Here is a 23,292-nt window from a genome sequence, read left to right on the forward strand (position 1 = left end):
TGAATGTACAGGATGTTGATGGGCACATTTATAACAGAATCACTGGAGACAAATATCTCTCAGTTGGAGAAGGGTTAAATAAATGCTGATACAGTGAGTGGTATCTAACACAGCTGATAAAGTTGGGTAGACGTATATGTAGATGCTTAGAAAGATCTCTAAGATGTGTTATGTGGAAAACATCAAATCACACACAGTACAGACAGTATGAGCCCAATTATGTAAAAAAGAAAAAGGGTGTCTGTGAACTTACATGTATATATATGTATATAGGTGTATAGTTGTCCCTTGATTTCCAGGGGGGATGGGTCCCACGACCCCTCATATACCAAAATCTGTGGATGCTCAAGTCCCCTTTATGAAATGGCATAGTATTTGCTTATAACCTACATACAACCTCCCACATACTTTGTATTTTTTTAAGAAGTCTTTATTGAATTTTTGTTACAATATTGCTTCTGTTTTATGTTTTGGTTTTTTGGCCAAGAGACATGTGGGATCTTAGCTCCCTGACCAGGGATCGAACCCACGCCCCCTGCGCCGGAAGGTGAAGTCTTAACTATTGGACTGCCAGGGAAGTCCCCTCCCACATACTTTAAATCATCTATAGATTATAATACCGAATACAATGTAAAAGCTATGTAAATAGTTGTAAATACAATGTAACTACTATGTAGATAGTTTCCTGTGTGCCGTCAATTCAAGTTTACTTTCTGGAACTTTCTGGAATTTATTTTTCCCAGTTATTTTGAATCCACAGTGTGGAACGCTCACTGTGTAGAATAAGGATAGAAAGGGTAGGTTTCAGGGGTTCCTCTGGAGGGAAGATTCAGGGTACAGGTAGATAGGAGAAAGGCTTCACGTTTCACCCTATGCTTTGTAAATGCCCTGGAAACCTTTGCAAAGAGGAGTGGGTGCTTTGTTATGTATATTGCAGGTGTTTTCTTCTAGGCTGTCGTTTGTCATTTATTATTATGACTTTTCTCCCATAGCAGTTTAAGAAATTGGTCACAGAATCTTTTGACATTATGACTTATGACTTTAGAATCCTGCCTGGGAAGGCCTTTCTTGCCTTAAGATTATACACTGTCTTGATTTTTTTCATCATCTTATTTTTTTTTTTTTTTACAATGAACGATGTCGTCCACTTCCTGTGTATTTTTCTATGTGGCCCAAGGAATGGAACACTTCCAAATGGATATCCAGTTGCTCCCACACCATTGATTGGACAATCGGCCAATCTGATTTTGTGCCTTCTAAATTCCCACACATACTTGGACTGCTTATTAAAATTTGTCTAAAATTGGGGGTCTGTTTGTCTACAGCAGTGAAGTGGTCCATCGATGTTGAAAAGTTGAGCGACCCTGTGTGATGAAGTGTCCAGTGGGGCCCTGGCACTAAGGGAAAGCTGCTCTTAAAGAAACGTAATAACAGGAGTAGTGGGATGCCTGGGCTTGGGTGTGTGGATGAAGAGGTCCTACTTGTTTGTTTTGGGGCAAAGCCCTAGACTGCAAAATGCAAAACACGAGACAGAAAACCCTCCAGCTTCATTAAGGAAAGGGCAGTTGATTATAAGCACCCAGCAGCAGGCACCCTCGTGATGCTGACCCCGAAGGATAACTAGGTACCTGTCACGGCGGTGAGAGATGTGCTGCCACTGGGAGCCAAGGGGCCACGTCCCCCAGGCTGTCCTGTCTTTCTCTGCCCTCACCAGTTCTGTTCCTGCAAGTTTCCTTATAGACAGCCCATCCGAGCCACTGGCCCTGACAGGTCCAGCCCCAGCTGACTGTCCTCTCTTATTATAAAATCCCGGGAGCATCTAATTAGCTGTCTGTCTTCACTACACCGCCTCCCCCAGCCCAGTCATTTCTGGCTGCAGGGATGGGAGTTGTCACATTGTCCGTGGGGTGGCTGCTTCCAGAGGTGTTAGGGCAGATGAAACCAGAAGTCTACTGGGCCTGGTGGGGAAATGTCCTTCGTCTCTGCTTCCCTATAGGTAGACTGACGAGTGATGGTTTTCTGCTGTTTTTTGAAAAGCAGTAAGACTATATTTAGAACTCTATCGAAAGCTAAGCCCTAAGCAGTTGTGAAGTAGGCAAAGTTTATTTTTGCCTTCCCTGCCTCACTATCTTCCATAATCGGAGTTTTCATTTGGAAGGCATTTCAAGGATTGCCAGGATCTCTAAACATTTTTAAAAGCTGTGATGATATAGAGGTTGCGAAAGTGGGCTCTGAGCTCAGACTATATTCATAAGATGCTTCTCCAAGCTTTGTGACCTTGGGCGCATTATGTACACTTGCTAAACCTCAATTTCCCCATCAATAAAATGATGTTATTAATAGTCCCGACCTCAGGGGTTGTTGGGAAAGTTAAATGAATGTCAGGTTTTAACATACTGCAGGGTACTTAGTGGGGAATTAATAAATGTTTGTTTTGGTGGTTTTTTTGTTTTTTAAATTTTTGCTTGTGGCCTTTTTTCAAGTTTATTTATTTATTTATTTATTTATGTCTGTGTCGGGTCTTCGTTTCTGTGCGAGGGCTTTCTCTAGTTGCGGCAAGCGGGGGCCACTCTTCATCGCGGTGCGCGGGCCTCTCACTGTCGTGGCCTCTCCCGTTGCGGAGCACAGGCTCCAGACGCGCAGGCTCAGTAGTTGTGGCTCACGGGCCTAGTTGCTCCGCGGCATGTGGGATCTTCCCAGACCAGGGCTCGAACCCGTGTGCCCTGCATTGGCAGGCAGATTCTCAACCACTGCGCCACCAGGGAAGCCCAGTTTTGGTGGTTTTTAATGAATAAAGACACTGCCCATGACTCTGCATTCTCTGTGCATTTTCTGCGTTGTCGCTGTGCCTTCCCAGACTTTGAGATTTACTTTCTGTAATCCGTATTCTGAAAATAACATGGCACTAGAAGTATAATGATGATACTTTTTTCCAAGAAAACTCTTCCCCCACCTCTTGCCAGACTTTATTGGAAAAAAAAAAAAGTTGCCTCACTTCTGTAAACCTCATTGCTCTGCAGCTAATTGATGGCAAAGCCATTTCTGAGTCTTAGAGCAGAGGCCTTTTTCCCCACTTGCTGCCGCTTCCTCTGGAAGCTTGTTCTTAGGCGAGGACCTGGTTGAATCCTCCCTGAGGATGCCTGCAGTGACTAATGACATCTAATAGAGGATGGCGTCTCAAGCCACCAAAGGATTGGATGCTTCATGGTGGTATTTTAGACATCACTCCCCCCACATTTGAAAGGATAAGGAATGAACTACCTTGAAATACTAAGTCACCTCGCACAGGGCTGAGGAGCTTAATTAAATGTGAATCCAGCCGCCATCTGAAAAGGAAAGTTTATCCTTTCACTAGGTTCTGCACTGATCAGACCGTAAATAGACCACTTGGGTTCATGAGCTACTAATGATTTGAGGAGGATTTGGAGAACCTACAGTTCAGGACAGATTAAATATTAATATTCAGATTAGAGTGTTAAAAAGGAATATTTTGTCAAAAAGCCAGACACATGCCGTTTAGTGAATGCCCCAGCTCACGGTGTTCCTTCCAACCAGAGCTCAAGGCCGTCTGTAATTTGGCCGAAAACTGGCCGTGACTGATCCACAGCCCCATGTGACCACTGGGGACCAGGAAGTGTTGAAATTGGCCACGGCCCAGATAAGATAGAATAATTGTCCCCCTCTCCTCTTACACACATGGTGCTGGAGACTGAATATTTGTGCCCCTCCACACACACAGTTCATACAGTAAATCCTGTTAAAAAAGCAGAATTCAGCTGCGTAAATTTGAAGATCTAATTTGCTCTAATGATTCATGAATCGGGCAGCATCCCATCTTAGCACATAGAAAGGAGCAAAAAGGAAGCTGTGCAAAGTGAAAGACTTTTATAGGCAGAAGGGGATGGACAAAGGAAGTTTCTAGCCTAGAGTGGATTGTTTCAGGCAAGGTCGCCTTCCTTTCGGGGAAGGTAGGGGTTCTATCAGGCAGAATCTCACTAGTGCTGGTCACTAGTTAAAGGTCATTTTCCTGCGAGAGGCCAAAACTGCAGTTAGGTGTTGAGTCTCGGTTTGCTGACGTGGGATTTAGCACAAGTGACTCCATTTTTAGCCTGTTTCTTTTTAACAATCCTAATCCCCCAACGTGAGGGTATTTGGAGGTGATTATGTCATGAGGGTGGAGCCCTTGTGAATGGGAGTACCCTTATAAAAGAGACCCCAGAAACCTCCCTTGTCCCTTCCACCACATGAAGACACAGGGAGAAAACGTGGGCTGTCAACCAGAAAGCGGGTCCTCACCAGTCTGCGTATCTGCTGGTGCCTTGATCGTGGACTTCCCAGTCTCCAGAACTGTGAGAAATGAATTTCTGTTCTCTGTAAGCCACGCTATCTAAGGTGTTCTGTTATAGTCACCTGAACAGACTAAGACAGGTGGGAAATGGATACTTGCCATTGAGTGTCTGCTCTTTGAGTACAGGTGGATTTATATTCTTGTGGAGGAAAAAAAAAAAAAACGGCTTTCCAATGCAACTGTCCTGGAGAATATTCTATAATGGCAGAATGGCTTGGAGCTAGCTGCTTTTTCTAGGAAATGACTCGTGTGAGACCATGTTTCCTGTAAAAGGATACTCTGCTAACAAGCTTTACTTGCATTGGCTGTTCATGTTATTTATTTGTTTATATCCTGCCCCATGCCAAAAGGGACTTGTAAATTTATTCATCAGATATCAGCAGATGTTGCTAAAGATTGTGTCCGATTTGGGGCAGATCTGCTTTTCAGGCTAGGGTTGCTGGCAAGGAAGATGTATTTAGTCAGTGCTAGTGGGTTGGAAGGTTGCTGTCACTTGCCCTCTTTGTCCTTTTGCCACTGGTATTACTTGTGCTCAGGACCCCATAGGTTCTCACTTCTGTATATTTTGAGAAGCCAGCATTTGCTCGAGCTTGGAAGGAGGAACAGGAGTAAGACTTATGCCAAGTGTGTAGTAAGCCTTCGGCTGTGTATTAGCCCACGGTGTGTGGGCACAGGAATCTTATGAATGGAAAGTGCTGACCACGTCTGCTATTCTAAAGTCACCCGGGTCAGCCAAGTAGAGGAGCTGTGTGTACAGCGGCCATATCTCATCCCCTTCCTTTACCTGCCCTGCCCTCTGGTAGTTGTGATGATCTGTGAAGTACCCCAGCCAGAGCCCCCTCACTCACCACCACTTTGGTGCCCAGGAGGGAGAACGAGGAGAGTCAGCGGGTCGCTGGCGGGGGTGTGACTATTTCAGCGGGGATCCTGCAGGTGTGCAAGGATTCTTTTCATGGCTCTAGCATCAGGCCAGATAAAGGAACCCTCCTAGACCCCTTTTCCGTAGTTGAAGCTCTCAGCCTGTGATGTTGTGATTTATAATAAGAAATATGTATTTGGTCTTGGTCCTCTTTCTGGCACAGAACTTTTAAAACCCTTGGAATTTCCGAAGTGGTGAGAGCTATAACGTTGTCTTTTTAGCTTTTTAATTATGTTAATGAGGTGACTTTTGGATGGTACCTGAGGATGGGGGTTGGTGGTCAGGGAAACCAACCCTGTGATTAGAGGCTGATCCTGAGTTATATCCTTTTATAGTAAACCGGTAATCTAGTAAGGAAAATGTTTCTTTGAGTTCTGTGAGCCACTCTAGCAAATTAATCGAACCCAAGGAGGGGGTTCTTTGGAACCTTCAATCTATAGCCAATCAGAAGGCCAGGTGACAACCAGGACTTGAGACTGGCGTCTGAAGTGTATGTGTCGGGGAGAGGGGACAATCTTGTGAGACTGAGCCCTTAAACTGTGGGATTGGACGCTGTCTTCAGTTAGATGGTGTCAGGACTGAATTGAACTGTAGGACACCCACCTGCTGTCTGAAAATTGGTGTTGTGGTGACCACACACACACCCCACAGGAATTGCATGATCAGAATTGGTGATCTGAACCCTTTTATTGGCCTTCTGGGTTTTACTTTGAAAGTAGCAAAGAGGGGTGGATTGGATGAACTAAAGAAAAAGAACACCAGTGAAATGGATGTGGAGCTCTTATGGGTTGAATTGTGTTCCCCCCAGAAGATGTTGAAGTCCTAACCCCCAGCACCTGGGAAGGTGACCTTACATAGAAATAGTCTTTACGGATGATTGAGTTAAGGTGAGGTCATTAGGGTGGGTCCTAATCCAGTGGGCCCGTGTGTGTCCTTATAAGAAGGGAAAATTTGGACAGACATCCACGCACAGAAGGAACATCATCTACGAGCCGAGGAACGCCCGAGGCAACCACAACCTAGAAGAGAGTCTCCCTCTCGGCCCTGGGAAGGAAGCCCCCAGCCAGCCCCTTGATTGCAGATTTCTGGCCTCCAGAGCTGCGAGGCAATACACTTCTGTTGTGGAAGCTGCCCCTCTGTGGCACTTTGTTATTGCAGCCCTAGGAGACGAGTACAGGAGCTTTTCATACGTTCTACAGGAAGGGATCTGCCCTCCTCTTCCTGGCGTGAAGCTCTTACCCCAGGGGGTCTGCTTGGACCCAGGAGACACCTGTCCTCATCATCTCGGAAACTTTCCAGGCTGCTTTACTGCCCACGTGTTGGGCTGGCACCCAGGTCCTAACGATCGTCCCTTGACTCTCCTCTGTTCTTCTCTCTCAGTGCTTCCTGAGATGTCCCCCTGTTCTTGTGGAGTCCTGTCTGCCACCCTCTGCTCTAAAATGTACCTGGGACTTGTTCTGAGGAGGTGGAGTGAGACACATAGTCATGCAAATGATTGCCAGGAAGGAAGAAGCTTTTTATTACTCACAGCCCCTTGGAAGCAGGAGTCACGGCCGGCCACTCAGGGCCACGCGGGGAAGCAGCTTGTTTCAGCTGAAGTGGGCGGGAGCGGGCGTAGCAGGGGAAGCAGGTGGCACAGACCTGTGATTGGGTGGTGGGAATAATGTTGGTGGTCAAACATTTCTCTGCCTCATCACTGCGTGGCTGCTCCTGGTGAGGGTGGTGGCAGAGATCCCACGGGCAGGGCGTGAATGAACCCCGCTTTTATTGCTCTTCGGAGCATAGGGTGCAGCTGTATACTGAGAACATCTGGGCTGATCCCCACAAGCAGAGTTTCATGGTAGCGTATTGTTCCGATGGTGGGGGTTCTGTTTCTTCCTCTCTTGTCTCTTAATCTCTCGCTTGCTTGCTAACCTCTCAGGCTGTCTTCAGTTCTTCCATACGTGAAATGATGGGGTTGGGTGGACAGCATGTTCTTGGTATCGACCTATGAATATTCATTAAATGTCCGCAGAATGGCCGAGCTCACAGGATCTTCTTAAAGATCAGTGAGCCCGATTTCCTCGCTTAACAGATGAGGGAACTTGGAGAGGCTAAGAAGCTTCCCTGGAGAATCAACAGCCCAGAGAGAAGCGAGGACCTCTGCTTGCTGATGCCGTTACCCCACGTTTCTAAAACTCCTTGACCTAGTTGAGTGAATTCATGCTTGTCATGTACAGGTAGTTTCCCCTAAAATTTGTAAAATCTAATGTCATTCACTGAGCCAACTCAAAATATTTGCATCTCAACCTGAGAACTGACATAACATTTACATGTCTTCCTCTGCTATACTTGCATAAAATAGAATTATTATTTTATGCCAGTTTCTCCCATTTTACCTCTCACTGACAGTCATTTTAGTACCAAAGAAGTGGATGGTTCTAGAATCTTCTCAAAGCCATCCCTAAGACCAAGAAAGCTGGAGATAACGTGAATCCTTGTTGAGAACGATGGAAATTCTGCATCAAAATATAAATGCTGGAGGATTCTAGGGAGAAGCTGGTCTGAGCCCAGGTCCTTGATTTCTTGTGTGGAATAGCATGGTGGGCCATGGAGACCATTCTGATTATCTAGTAATGTGGTATAACAAACCACCCCAAAAACTAGTGGCCTTAAAGTAACAATGACGTTTTCCTCATGAATCTGCTCTTGGGCGGGGCTCAGAGGGGACAGCTCATTTCTGTTGCGCTCGATGTTGGCTGTGATGGTTCAGGTGCTGAGGCTTTGTCATCTGAAGGCTTGCTCACCTGTCTGGAGGTCTTTGCTGACCATGAACTGGAACCTTAGCTGGAGCTGTTGGCCAGATACCCACACATGGCCACTCTGTGTGGCTTGGGCTTCTTCGCAACACGGTGGCTGGGTTTTAGGACGGAGCATCCTTGTGACCTAGCCTGGGAGGTTATTTCTGTGCAGCCACAAAGGCCCTCCCAGGTTCAAGAGAATGGAAATAAACTTCACCTCCTGATGGAGCAGTGGAAGTGCCCTGGCAGGGCACATAGGACTGGAAATCCTGCCGTTTTGAAAACTACTTTCTGCTATAGTGGCAAAGCTTCAGAGGTTGAGTCTGAAGCCAAGAATTTACCTAGGATATCCGGAGATGAGAGACAGTGCTGGGCTCAATTTTGTGTGTGTGCATTTGGGTGGCTTTTTTTGGGGAGGGTGGGGCACTGCTGTGAATTGAGAGGCCAGAGTGGTGTAGGCTGATCCCTCCTCAGTCCTTAGTGTAAGCACTTGTTTGTCTTGCAGGAGCTATTTGATACTTAAAAATAATTTTTTTTTAGTTGAGGTATAGTTGGTTTACAATGTTGTGTTAATTACTGCTGTACAACAAAGTGATTCAGTTTACATATGTATACATTTTAAAATATTCTTTTCCATTATGGTTTATCATAGGATATTGAATATGATTCCCTGTGCTACACAGTAGGACCTTGTTGTCTATCCATCCTGTATATACTAGTTTGCATGTGCTGACCCCAACCTCCCACTCCATCCATCCCCCAAACCCCCTTCCCCTTGGCAACCACCAGTCTGTTCTCTATGTCCGTGATTCTGTTTCATAGATAGGTTTATTTGTGTCGTATTTTAGATTCCACATATAAGTGATATCACATGGTATTTGTCTTTCTCTCTGACTTATTTCACTTAGTATGATCATCTCTGGTTGCATTCCTGTTGCTGCAAATGGCCTTATTTAATTCTTTTTTATGCCTGAGTAGTATTGCATTGTATGTACCACATCTTCTTTATCCATTTATCTGTCGACGGACATTTAGGTTGTTTCCATGTCTTGGCTATTGTGAATAGTGCTGCTATGAACATAGGGGCGCATGTATCTTTTTGAATTATAGTTTTGTCTGGATATATGCCCAGCAGTGGCATTGCTGGATTGTATGGTCATTCTATTTTTAGTTTTCTGAGGAACCTCCTTACTGTTTTCCATAGTGGCTGCACCAACTTACATTCCCACCGACAGTGTAGGAGGGTTCCCTTTTCTCCACACCCTCTCCAGCATTTGTTACTTGTAGACATTTTAATGATGGCCCTTCTGACTGGTGTGAGGTGGTACTTCATTGTAGTTTTGATTTGAGTTTCCTATTTGATACTTTTGACCGCAAAAGGTTCAGCGAGGACTGACTTGGGAGGCTGAATTACTTCTTAACTTTGTGATTCAGAAACGATGAGCATTGCCATCCAGTACCACTGTGGTACCTCCTCTAACCCTTCAACACCAGCCTGCAGGGAGCTGTATCTCCCCCCATCTGCTTTTGTCCTACCGACTCAACACCGGTAGCCTAACCTGTGCAGGTGCTGAGGGACACGTACCTGTGAGTAGGCGGGGAACCATCACAGCTCACTTCCAAGGTCATGGTGACAGGAAGTTAGGAGCGCAAACTCGAAACTAGAAGAAATAGCTCCTGTCGAGGTAGAGTTGAAGAAAGAGATGGAAGAGGACTTTAACAAAATGCAGTGAACTCTCAAGAAAATACCAGTGTAGTAAATAAAATAGATAAATAAAAGACTTCATGGAACTGAAGACGTTGTTTCCACATTATAAGGAACTATTTTCCAGATGTATGTAAAAAATAGTCACTGCTAAGAACATAATGACTCTCTATTCTAGAAGATCAAGAGAAACAGATTTCTCAGGCCACAGAGCAAAGGCATTTAGAGGTGAAAAACATGAGGGAAAAGATAAGAAACTTGGAGGTCAGATTCAAGAGGCTTAACATGAACCCGGAGGAGAAAAAGAACCAGACAGAAGAGCAACTGTTAAGTAAAAGTAGAAGGAAAGTTCTCTGAGTTGACAAGTCAGGCAGGGTGGGTGAATGTTTCAGGCTATGTGTATAGATGTTTCCTGGTGAAATTCTGGAATTCTACAGATAAAGAGAAATTTTGCACATCTGGACAGACAGAACCAGAAGAACTAGACTAATATCAGACTTCTTATCAGCAGCTCCAGAAGGAAGAAGACCATTAAAGAATATCTATAGACTTACGGACAAAAAGGTTATGATCAAAAATCCTATATCAAACCCGGTTACCCAATTTGTAAGGTTAACACATAAAGGCTTTGGAGTTATACTCCTATAGCATCTGTTTATTACTCATGTAACATCACTTTTTAAGGGCATGGAGGCCTTAGAGTTTATTTATTTATTTACTTATTTGTATAATTTAGCAGGAGAAAACTGGCAAAATGGCCAATCTGATGGGGAGCTCCAGAAACTAGAAGAGGACAGAAAAGAGAAGTGAGCAGTGAATCCTGCGACCAGTAGGTAGTTTAGCCTAAACAGATGAGGTGATTTTTTGCCAGGAATCTGTTGTGTATGCTAAGTAGTGATTATTGCAACAAAACAGACAAACTCTAAAGGAAAAAGCTAATAAGAGCCTCAAGTCAAATTGCGACCAAACTCAGGAGTGGGGATGAGAGTTGGCGGTGGGAGAGGGTCATTGGAAAAATAAACATGTTCTAAGTGTTTCTTCTCCTGGATCAGGGGAGAAACAGCTTGGTGGGGGACATAATTATCTTCTACTGATGTGTAAATAGAGGAGATTAGGTTCAGTTATGATTTCAGGGGAAGGAAGTTCCTTTATAAATCAAATCGGGGTTCTCCTCTCCTCTCCTGGGTCCTTGCCCTACCACCGGGAGAAAGCTGATTTTTAACATCTGCGTTTCATTGTTTGCCTTGATAGTTTTGATGCCAGACAAACTGAGGTTTGCACTACTTTGCTTGGAAAAGGTTTCCCCCCAAACCCTAACCTTGAGAGCATCATCGGAACCCTTGTTTCTGCAGCCCACAGCGTCAGCCTGGACCGCGGTCTGCCTGGCTTCATTTATGGCTGCATCCCTACCTGGGAGCCTTCACAGTGTGGCTTGGAGATGAATTGAGCCGCACTTGAGAAGGAGTGTGGGAACGGGGTCTAAAATGTGTTCCTCTCGCCCACTAGGGAGTATGACAGGTAACAGTTCTAAGACAGAACTGAGAGAGTGGTGGTGAGGGGGTGCCTGGGGGATAGAGAAGGACACCAAAAGAGAGGCCAGAAGCCCTGACATCAGTGTTTTGTCTGGATGGGGACACTTCTGGAATAGCACCTGTCTCAGCAAGATAACATTTAGTTGGTCTCTCTGAGCCCTGTCCTGCCAGAACTGCCAAGGGCAGGAGGCTAGTAAAGAGTAAGCCCATGTTTGTGGTCCTGGGCCTCTCGCTATAGTGAATTGTGTCCAAAATCTTGCCCGCTGGACCCTGGGGCCAGCCTCCCCGTGTAAAATCTGCAAGTCGCACTGGAGCTGGGCACCAGGGTATTCTCTCATTTTCAGTGTCACAGACTTGCGCCTCAGAGACCTGTACTTCCAAGCCACTTTCCGTTGGTCTGGGATAACAGGTTTCTTTTTAAAACTGTGCCCAAACCATAGACCAGAAAAGGACCTTGGCAAGTCATTGAGTCCAGGCCTTAACTTCAGAGAGAATCACACTTAAACTCCACCCCGGAGAACCCTTCTGCAATGACAGGTACCATGAAAATTGCTCCCGGGGATGGCTTGGAATCTGTTCATCCTGAGCTGTTTAATCCCTTCACTTTCAGGAAACACATCAGGTCCTGTTCTGTTGGTCACCAGACCCTGGTCTCTGACAAACACGGACCCCAAATCATGAGCACAGGACACTGTGATAGTCGTGCAATGCTTTTTACTCTGTTCTGTGGCCCCGAGATCATGCTGTAATCCATCCTTAAAACCACAAAGGTCCACAGCGCTCAGATTTCACAAGTGACCACGAGGGGGTGGAGGTGGAAGATGCAGAATGCACTCACGTGGGTCTGCAGGGGCCACCAAACAAAGTGCCACCGCCGGGGGGCTTAACAATGGAAATGTATTTTCTCATAATTTCAGAGGCTGGAAGTCTGAGATCAAGGTGTCCACGGGGTTGGTTCCTTCTGAGGCCTCTCTCTTTGGCTTGCAGATGGCCGTCTTCTCCGTGTCCTCACGTGGTCGTCTCTTTGTGTGTCTGGTCTTGATCTCCTCTTCTTATGAGGTCACCAGTCATACTGGCTAAGGGCCCACCCTAATGACCTCATTTTAACTTTATCAACCTCTCTAAAGGCCCTGTCTCTAAATACAGTCACATTCTAGGGTAGGGGAGGTTAGGACTTCCACATAGGAGTTTTGGGGGGAACATAATTTAGCCCATAACAACTCCAGAGATCAGATATCACCAAGACCACTGTATTTGCATCCTAAAATGACTTCCAAAATCATGGGGAAAGCCCATTTTTCACAACCCTGGTCCATGTTCGAAAAATTGTGAGAAATTAAAAAAAGAAAACATTTAAAATAATACATAAAAATATTATATAATTAACATTACTAATTTAAATATTATGAATCATCATATTAATATATTATGTATAGTCTTATGCACATCTATGCATTATTTTTAAAGTATATATTCTTACCTTAAACCAGCATAAAATTATTTGGAGGGCACGAGAAATACATATTTAAAGATTTAGTATAATAAGTATCAAGACATTTGAGATTTAAACATCTTATTTTCGAGAGGGAAGTACTAATTGACCGTGGGGCTCGAAAACGTCCTTGGAAATGATTGATACTGTTGGAAAGACAGTATCAAAGGAAGCAATGAGGAATTGGTAGCGTTTGGATTAGAGATTAAAAAATAATGCCTGGATATTTTGCAACCAGCAGGAATATTCTTGTTTTGGGATGAGGGAAAGAGTAACATGGGAGAGAATCTAAAATATTTGCAATACCTTTAAAGCTCCTCTTAGAAATGTACTCATTTGGTTGACCTTCACAATATTAAAATATGGTGTTTATAACTTGCTGTGTTCATAAATTTATCACATGTGACATAAAATATTCCAGTTTACATTATTTTGTAATACAATTATTTTGTTTTTTAAAGACTTTGTTTTTAGAGCAGTTTTAGGTTTACAACAAAATTGAGAGAAAGGTACAGAGATTTCCCATAAACCCCCTTCCCTGCACATGGATATTCTCCCTCATTATCAACATCACTCACCAGAATGTTACATTTGTTACCAAGAATGAACCTACACTGACACATCATAATCACACCCAAAGTTCATAGTTTACCTCGGGTTCACTCTTGGTGCTGTCCATTCTGTGGATTTGGACAGATGTATATATAAACATATCCATCATTATAGTATCACACAACATATTTTCACTGCCTTAAATATTTTTAAAATTTATTTTTGTTTTTTAAATGTAGTAAAAATACAACATAAATTTACCATCTTAACCATTTTTATGTATGCAATTCAGTGACATTAATCACATTCACATTTGTGTGCTACCATCACCACCATCCATCCGTAGAATTCCTCACCTTGCAAAGCTGAAGCTGTACCCATGAAACAGTAACTCCCCGCCAGCCCCTGGTAACCACCTTTGCAATACATTTTACAATACTTACACTGTCTCTTGTATCAATAGAAGAATTAGAACATTCAACACAAGGGAAGAACAGAGGGCTGACAACACTTTGACATATACCTTAGCATATTTTTTTTGCTTCTGAGTATCCATATATGTATTTTTTTACTGTGCGTACTGGTTTATAGCTTGTTCCTTCTCGCTTAATTTATCAATACCTTTACATTTCAAATATATGTCATCATTTTTAATACTTATATGAAAGTCCATCCATTTAAACAATCCCCTTTGGATTTGAGGGGAAATCTTTGGATTTTTTTCCCCAATATATCCATATACTGAAGGGCTGGAAACAAAAGATTAAGTATAAACGTAGACCTCCATAGGGCAATGCTCTGATGACCTTTCTTACAGTTAAATCTTTATCTACATCCTCAGTTATTTCTTCAGGATGAGTTCCTCCATTTAAGTTACTTTGAGAAAGGTTTTCTATATTTTCAGGCTTTTAAAATATATTGCCAAATTGCCTTCAAGAAAGATCGTACCATTTCATGCTTCCAACAGCTGTGGTGGGCACGCCTATTTTCCATGCCTTCAGCAACCTTGTCCCTTAAAAATCAAAATAATAGGTGGCTGTGGTTTTTTAAAAAATCAAGTTGTAGAGAAGAACTTATAATGAAAAGGTATCAGCCGTCTTACCCTGATTCCACTCCCAGCCCTGCTCTCTGGAGACAATTACTTTTAATGACTTCTGTATTCAGTTCCTCTGTAATTTAGCTCCCCATCTTTAAATAATATGCTTGTCCTGTTGGTTCTCTCTCATATACCCACAAACACACAATTTACTTCCTGTTGGGGAGATGGGGTTTTGATTCTATTATACCACTTGCCTTCCCCTCCATACCTATTTTTTCAATTGTTGTAACAAAGAGCATTTTACTTCTTATGTTTAAACCTCTCCGCAGTTGCCACAGATGGTACAGTTTCTCTTGGCTGGCTTTAGTGAGCATTATTCACCTCTCTCTCAACTGTTTGCTTCTCCCTCCTTCTTTCCTTTCTTTCCCATTTTTCCTTCCTCTTTTTTCTCTTTCTCTTTTTCACATCTTGAAGATTGATAAAATTTACATTCATTCTCTCCTGTAATCATCATAATTATGTCTTCTGTGTTTTGTTCATGGGTTGATTCTAAAAGTTCAGCAGTCAACTAAGTACTTCTTTTATAGCTACTTAAATGTTGTTCACTGCAGAGCCAAGTAATATGTCAATAATATTTCATGCTCTGTGGTTCCAACATAAAGATATCTGCCCAGATAAAGGAGACTTTGCCTAGTGCCAAGGTTAAATAAATACTCTTTTCTTACATTCTACAGATGATTCAATCATGCACCACTTTACTTTGATTCATATTTGTTTGTTTTTTGATTCATATTTGAATCCTATCTTTCTTGGGCACTTTTCCTGGAATTTCTTTGGGATTATCTTGTTTTCTTCTATTGGGAGAATCATATGCCTTCATACCTTCCAACTTACTCATTTCATCGATTATTTTGTTTGCTCTCTTCATCTTAGAGGCCACTGAGTTCCGATTTGTATTTATCGCTCTCCGAGCCTCCTGCGGGTCTGACATCCTGGGATTTCCTCTTGGCTGGTCTCAGGTTTATTTCTGTCATTTCTTACTGGATTAAATTTTTTATCCTTATTTTTTCTGGAGTGCATCCTCAAGGGGTTTTCTCAGAGGTAACATCCTTTTCTATTTCTAAAAATGATTTTATTTTGCCTCTATACTTGACTGATAAGTTATCATAATTTTTTTTTTTTTGGATTGAAATGAATTTTCACTCAGAACTTTGGAATTGCTCCGTTATAGTCTAGCATCAATTATTGCTGATAAATTCTGTTCCTGGTCTGATTGTTGCAGCTTGACAGCTTCCTCCTCTTGGAAGGGGCCAGAATGAAGAGCGGGAGATGCCTGGGCATAGAACAGTGGGGACAGTTCGGAGGACTTTGAAGAGATAAATTTGTTGACTCAGTAGGATTTTCCAAAGCAGATATTTTTAGATTTTATTCCATACACCAGTGTTTCTTTTTTTTTTTTAATTTGTTTGTTTATTTATTTATTTATTTATGGCTGTGTTGGGTCTTCGTTTCTGTGCGAGGGCTTTTCTCTAGTTGCGGCAAGCGGGGGCCACTCTTCATCGCGGTGCGTGGGCCTCTCACTATCGTGGCCTCTCTTGCTGCGGAGCACAGGCTCCAGATGCGCAGGCTCAGTAGTTGTGGCTCATGGGCCCATTTGCTCCGCGGCACGTGGGATCTTCCCAGACCAGGGCTCGAACCCGTGTCCCCTGCATTGGCAGGCAGACTCTCAACCACTGCGCCACCAGGGAAGCCCACCAGTGTTTCTTAACATGCATTGGAGTCACCTGGAGGGCATCTTAAAACAGATTTTAGAGCTCACTCCCAGAATTTCTGACTCAGTAGGTCTGGTTGGGGCTGTAGAATTTACATTTCTAACAAGTTTGAAAGTGATGCTGATGTAGTAGCTCCAGGACTATATTTTGGTATCTTGCACCAAGGTGATGACTTAATTCAGAGTAACCTCATTTTCTTGTTTAAAAAAATGGGGATAATAACACCTTCCAGGGTTTTTTTTTTTTTTTAAGGAATGAGTGATTGTATTCACTATGTTTTCTGTATTCCAGATGCTCGGGCATCTGAAGCCTCACTGACTTGGGAGAGACTGCCCCTCCGAGGCCTGGCTAATTCCTAGAGAGACCAAACAGTTTGCCTGAAAGCGTATCTTTGATGCGCTTGAATCTTTGATTCAACCAATTCTGAATCCATACCTCCACCTACCTCTTTTCAGGCTCCTGTAGTCTGGACAGTATCCTCCTGCCCCTAAAAAACTCCAGGGCCAAGTACTGGACTATTAGGGCCCTCCCCCCATAGCCCAGAGCCCACCAAAATTACTCAGATTATCCCACTTTAAACCTGCCCAGCTTGCTTGCTTTGTCAACCCATCCTTCTTGTGGAAACCACAGTAAAGACTGTTGCCCACACTGTCCCTTAGCTCTCTCTGCCTCCTGACCTGCCCTGGTGTATCCCTGTGTGTCCCTGCATGGTGTGCCATGCCTCCTGATTCCAGGAACCTGTAAGTGTAAGTTTCTTCATGACAGTTCCACGTCTGCATGTCTTATCTACCTGATTGAAACAAATCTCAGGTACATTTTAAAACAGTGGTATAAAGCTTGTGAAGCACTTAGCAGAGCACCTCTTTGGCATTAGGTAAAAGGGACATTTTAGGAAGAATATCTAAAGGCAGTGTGAATGATGAATGGGAAGATGCTGGAGACGGGGGCATCGGTTAGAAGGATCTCGTGGCTGCTCCATGGGACCCAGCCTGAGACTCTGCAAATAGAAAGAGAGCAACAGGTGCTGAAAATATTAGTGATAGACAAATTGAGAGCATTTGACAACTTCTTGGGTTGTTATTAGTGTCTTGGTTGGTGACTTACTGAAATGTTTTGTAATGAGACTATCTCTGCGTTGAAGGCAGCCTCACTGTTTCCTTCCGTGACTTCTGTAATGACAGCTGAGAGTCCTCATTGCTGGGCTCTCAATCCAACCAAGTGTCTTTCTGTGATGAGGCCAGAACTCCAAGGTAGCATGTCAGGGAAGGTCTCCAAGATGTCCTGTAGTGAATATTACCTTCATCTTCATGTTTCCTAAACTATATTCAGCACTCAGGGTGTAGTCATTAACTGGTGTTATGTGAAATATATTTTTATAGATTTGGGAATGACGAGTTAGCCAAAATTAAGCCATTTAAATTTCCTGCAGGACTTCTCAGAGCGTTTAATATTTTAATGAAACTCTGTTAATGGAGAATATAGCCTTCAGTGTTTCCTAACTTATTTGTCCACAGAACCTTTTTCTTCAGGGTGTCTAATGAGTCTGTTTTTTCATGGAACACATTCTGAGAAATGCTGCCGTGACCTGACAAGCTAATGTATGACACCGGTGACAATCAAGATTTTTGTGGGTGGCAGTGATTGTTCTTCTAAAGCCCATCAGGAGAACAGTGCACAATTTTTAGATCCATTTGCCAAGGCTCTGTTTTGCTTTAGTCTATTGGTGTAAAAAATAAAATGAAAAGACATAACTTGTACCCAGATGTCACCTACACGGTGCCTATCATCCTGTAAAATGACTCATCCTCTGAAAATAGTAGCGTTCATTGTCTTGATGGTGAACAATGCTCTTTCATTTACAAAGATGAGGCCCAAAATACCAGACTTCCTAAAATTAGCATCACCTGTTTGCCCACCTCCTTCCTTGGGTCAGTCTTTTTTATTTTATTTTATTTTTTATTTTTATTTTTGGCTGCGTTGGGTCTTCGTTGCTGTGTGCGGGCTTTCTCTAGTTGCGGCGAGTGGGGGCTACTCTTCGTTGCGGTGCGAAGGCTTCTCATTGCGGTGGCTTCTCTTGTTGTGGAGCACAGGCTCTAGGCGCACAGGCTTCAGTAGTTGTGGCACGCGAGCTCAGTAGTTGTGGCACACAGGCTTAGTTGCTCCACAGCATGTGGGATCTTCCCAGACCAGGGCTTGAACCCGTGTTGCCTGCATTGGCAGGCGGATTCTTAACCACTGCACCACCAGGGAAGCCCCGAAGCTTTTAATTTAGATGAAGTCTAATGTATCCCTTTTTTTGTTTGTTTTGCGGATCATCGTTTTGATGTTATTTCTAAGAACTCATTGCCTCACCGAAGGTCAAAGATATTTTCTCATTTTTTCTTCAAAAGTTTTATAGTCTCATGTTTTGTATTTAGGTCCGTGAACCATTATGAGTGAATTTTTGTACATGATGTGAAGCATGGGTCAAAGTTCATAGTTTTGCATATGAATATCCAATTGTACCAGCACAATTTGTTACAAAGACTCTTCTTCCTCCTTTGCATCTTTGTCAGAAATCAGTTGCTTCCATCTGTCTAGGTGCATTTTCCTTATTCTGTCCCACTGATCTGTTTTTCTGCCCTTTCACTACCATATTCTTTTGATTACTTCGTTTTATAGTAAGTCTTAAAACTGGGTAGTGAGTACTACAAATTTATTCTTTCTAAAAATTGTTTTAGGTCTTCTGCTTCCTTTGCAGTTTCATATCAATTTTAGAATCGGTTTGTATTTACAACAAATCCTGTTGAAATTTTGATTGGGATTGCATTTAATCATGACTAATTTTCTGAGTATTGACATCTTTATTAGGTTGAGTCTTCCAATCCACAGACACAGTATTTCTCCCTTTATTTAGATCTTTGATTTCTTTTATTATTTTGTAGTTTTCAACAGACACATTCTTTGCATATATTTATAAATTGATACCTAAGTATTTTATTTTTTAAAGCAGTTGTTAATAGTATTTTATTTTTAGTCTCAGTATTAATGTATTCATTACTAGTGTATAGAAATAAAATTTATTTTTGTATGTTTATCTTATGTCCTGCAACCTTGCTGAACTCATTTATTAGCTCTAGGAATTTTTTTTTGTAGATTCCTTGGCATTTTCTACATAGACAAGCATGTCATCTGGAAATAGGGACATTTTTATTTGTTCCTTTCATATCTATATGTTTTTTATTTCCTTTTCTTGCCTTATTGCACTGATTCAAACTTCCAGCACTATGTTGAATGAATGATGAGTACAGACATACTTGCCTTGATCCCAGTCTTAGGGAGGAAAGCATCTAGTCTTTCACCGTTAAGCATAATGTTAATTACAGGTTTTTTGTTTTTTTTTTGCAGATGTTATTTATCAATTTGAGGAAGTTCTATCTCTTCTGTGTGTTCTGAGAGTTTTTACCAAGAACGGGTGTTGAATTTTGTCAAATGCTGTGTCTACATCGATTAATGTGATCATGTAGTTTTTTTCCTTTGATCTGTTAATGTGGTAAATTACATTGATTGATTAAAAAACCCCTGGAATAATATCCCTGGACTAAACCTAAGTTGGTCATGGTGAAAAATTGTTTTTATAGGTTGTTGAATTATATTTGGTAATATTTTGTTAAGGACTTTTGCATCTATATCATGAGGAATATTGGTCCATAGTTAGCTTTCTTTGTTACTATTCTTTGTCTGGTTTTGGTATCAAAGGAATGCTAGCTTCATAAAATGAATTGGGAACTATTTCCTCATCTTCTGTATTCTGGAAGAGATTATGTAGAATTGGGGCTAATTCTTCTTTAAACATTTGGTAAAATTCTCTTGTGAAGCCTTCTGGGTCTGAATATTTTTTTTGAGGCTTTTAATAGTACAGATTCAATTTCTTAACAGTTACAGGGCTATTCCAGTTATTTGTTTCATATTGAGTGTATTGTAATTTATGGTTTTTAAGTACAGTACTCCATTTCATGTAAATTGTCAAATGTACATATGTGTATTAGTTGTTCAAAGACGTTCTTTTGAAATCTACAGGATTTTGTAGTGATACTTCCTCTTTCCTATTCTTGGTAATTTGTCTTCTCTTTTTCCTTCTTTTCAATTGTGCTAGAGGTTTTTTCAATTGTATTTATCTTCTCAAAGAAGCAGCTCTTTGTCTCATTACTTTTCTCCGTTTTTATTTTTGTTTTAAATTATGCCCTTTGTGCTTGCTTTCCTTCTGCTTGCTTTGGGCTTATTCTTGGTCTTCTTTTTATAGATTGCCACAATAGGAGCTAAGATTCTCATTTGAAAATGTTTCTCTTTTCTAATATATGATTTTAGTGCTATAAAATTTCCTCCCAGCACTGCTTTGGCTGTGTCCACCATTTTGATATATTGCATTTTCATTTTTGTTCAGTTCATTTTTTTTTTCCCCTTGAGACTTCCTCTGTTCCATGGATTATTTAGAAGCATTTGGTACCTTCCTGGTTGTCCAGTGGTAAAGAATCCGCCTTACAATGCAGGGGATATGGGTTCGGTCCCTGGTCAGGAAACTGAGATCCCACATGCTGTGCAGCAATGAAGCCCATGCGCACCACAACTACTGAGCTTGTGCGCCTCAACTAGAGGAGAGAAAACCTGTGTGCCACAACTAGAGAGAAGCCCGAGAGCCGCAACGGAAGATCCCGCATGCCTTAACGAAGATCCCACATGCCGCAACTAAGACCCGGCACAGCCAAAAATAAATTAAATAAATAAATAAATAATAAATAGAAGCTTGCTGTTTGGTGTCTGGGTGTTTGGATATTTTCTTCTTATCTTTCTGTTAGTGATAAGAGAATACACCGTATATGATTTCAGTTCTTTCACATTAGTTATTTTAGGGAATTCCCTGGCGGTCCAGTGGTTAGGACTCTGTGTTTCCTCTGCAGGGGGCATGGGTTTGATCCCTGGTTGGGGAACTGAGATCCTGCAAGCTGCACAGTGCGGCAAAAAACCACCACCACCACCACCACCATCATCAAATTAGTTATTTTATGGACCCAGCTGTTGCCCATCTTGGTATATGTACTGGAAAAGAATGTGTATACTGCTTATGTTGGTTGGAGTGTTCTATAAATGTCAATTAAATTCTTTTGGTTAATTGAATTGTTGTGTTCTCACTTATTCTTGCTGATTTGTTTTTTATCTAGCTGGTCTGTCAGTTGTTGAGAGAGGGGATATTGAAGTCTTTATGTGGATTTGTCTATGTTTCCTTTCAGTTCTGTCAGTTTTTGCTTCACATATTTTTGCAGCTTTGTTTAGTGCATACACATTTAAGATTGCTACATCTTCTTGGTGGATTGATCCTTTTATCATTATATTATGCTCCTCTATGTTTCTGGTCATTTTCTTTATTCTGAATTTACTTTATCTAACATTAATACAGCCACTTCTGCTTTCTTTTGATAAATGTTTGTGTGATATCTTTTCCTACCCTTTTACCTTCAGCCTGCCTATGTCATATTTGAAGTGAGATTCTCATAGATTGAATGTTTTCAATTCACTCTGTCAATCTATCTTTTAATTGGCATATTTAGGCCATTTACATTTAATATAGTTATGACTATGTTAAGGCTTAAGTCTGCCATTTAATTTTTTGTTTTATGTTTGTTCTTTCTGTTTTTTATTGCTTTGTGTTCTTTTTTAAAATTAATTAATTAAATTTATTTATTTATTTTTGGCTGCATTGGGTCTTTGTTGCTGCGCGCGGGCTTTCTCTAGTTGCAGTGAGCGGGGGCTACTCTTCGTTGTGGTGCACAGGCTTCTCATTGCGGTGGCTTCTCTTGTTGCGGAGCACGGGCTCTAGGCACGCGGGCTTCAGTAGTTGTAGCACACAGGCTTCAGTAGTTGTGGCTGGCAGGCTCTAGAGCGCAGGCTTAGTAGTTGTGGCACACGGCCTTAGTTGCTCCGTGGCATGTGGGATCTTCCCAGACCAGGGATCGAACCCGTGTCCCCTACATTGGCAGGTGGATTCTTAACCACTGCGCCACCCAGGGCGTGTTCTTGTGTTCTTTTTCTTTCCTTTCTGTGGGTTAGTTTATATTTTGATTTATCTGTTGTGTTTTTGAGTGTATCTCTTTGCGCTTTGCTCCAAGAAGATTTGCATTCTCCTCTGATGTGAGACAGGGGTTGCTAACAGGTTGGGACACTCCAGCTGACGTCCAAGGTCTTTCCCTGAATGTGTTAACCCCCAGTTCCAGCCCCCCACTTTCTGGGTGGAGTAGGGGGGCTCACACTGGTGACCAGATCTCAGTGGTGGCATTTGCATTTGTCACCAGGACTCAATGCTGTCTCTGTGTTTGCTGTTGATCAATCTCTGCTCAGATATTCAAGCTACTTTTGCTTGTTTGTTTGGGGGAGACCAAGGGGGATGGGTGGAGGAAACTACTTAATTCTGTTACTTGGAAAAAAAAAATCTGGAGACAGAAGAAGTGTGTTTGTTGTGCTTCATCCAGTTTCCATGCTGTAGCAGGAGACTCCTCAGACCATCCTGTTTACCATGTTTTTGCTGGAATGCTGGTTCCTTGAGGTTCCTAGTAAATTCCAGTACTGTCTATATTTTCTCTTGATAGAAATAGCTGCTGTTGATGCAAACTTGTGTATATAGGATGGATAAAGAACAAGGTCCTACTGTATATATAGCACAGGGAACTATGTTCAATATCCTGGGATAAACATAATGGAAAAGAAGATGAAAAAGAATATATTGAATATATATGTATAACTGAGTCACTTTGCTGTACAGCAGGAATTAACACAACATTGTAAATCAACTATACTTCCACAAAATTTTTAAAAAATAGCTGCTATTAATGTCTCTGTTTTTCTAATCTCTCTATAAGTGGGGAGAGAGTGGAGAGTAATTATGAGACTATATTCCTAGTTTTTTTTTTTTTTTTTTAACTGATATTTCTCTCCATTTTCTCTTTAGGGCAGAGAAGACTGAAGTCCTGAGCGAAGACCTTCTTCAGGTAAGGTTGTCGCTGGCCTGTAGCTCATAGATGCCAAAGACATATTCCCTTTTACAGCCGAGCCCTTCCCGATGCTGTTCAAGCTGCTCCACTGCTCCTCATCTGGTCTATTTAGAGACACAGCTTTTATCCTT

At 42.1% G+C, this 23,292-nt stretch overlaps 1 protein-coding gene across 4 annotated transcripts in view; it reads left to right on the forward strand.

Annotated features, from left to right (window-relative positions):
- ARHGAP44 (Rho GTPase activating protein 44) overlaps positions 1-23,292 on the forward strand; it is a 490,736-nt gene that overhangs the window by 356,595 nt on the left and 110,849 nt on the right. For all 4 annotated transcript variants that reach the window (XM_082441382.1, XM_082441384.1, XM_082441385.1 and 1 more), the window contains one exon: positions 23,119-23,158. In XM_082441382.1, coding sequence (XP_082297508.1) covers positions 23,119-23,158 — 40 coding nt within the window. The remainder of the gene's footprint in view (positions 1-23,118; positions 23,159-23,292) is intronic.

Source organism: Balaenoptera physalus (genome assembly GCF_965194825.1).
Source record: "Balaenoptera physalus genome assembly, chromosome: 20".
Classification (NCBI taxonomy): Eukaryota; Metazoa; Chordata; class Mammalia; order Artiodactyla; family Balaenopteridae; genus Balaenoptera; species Balaenoptera physalus.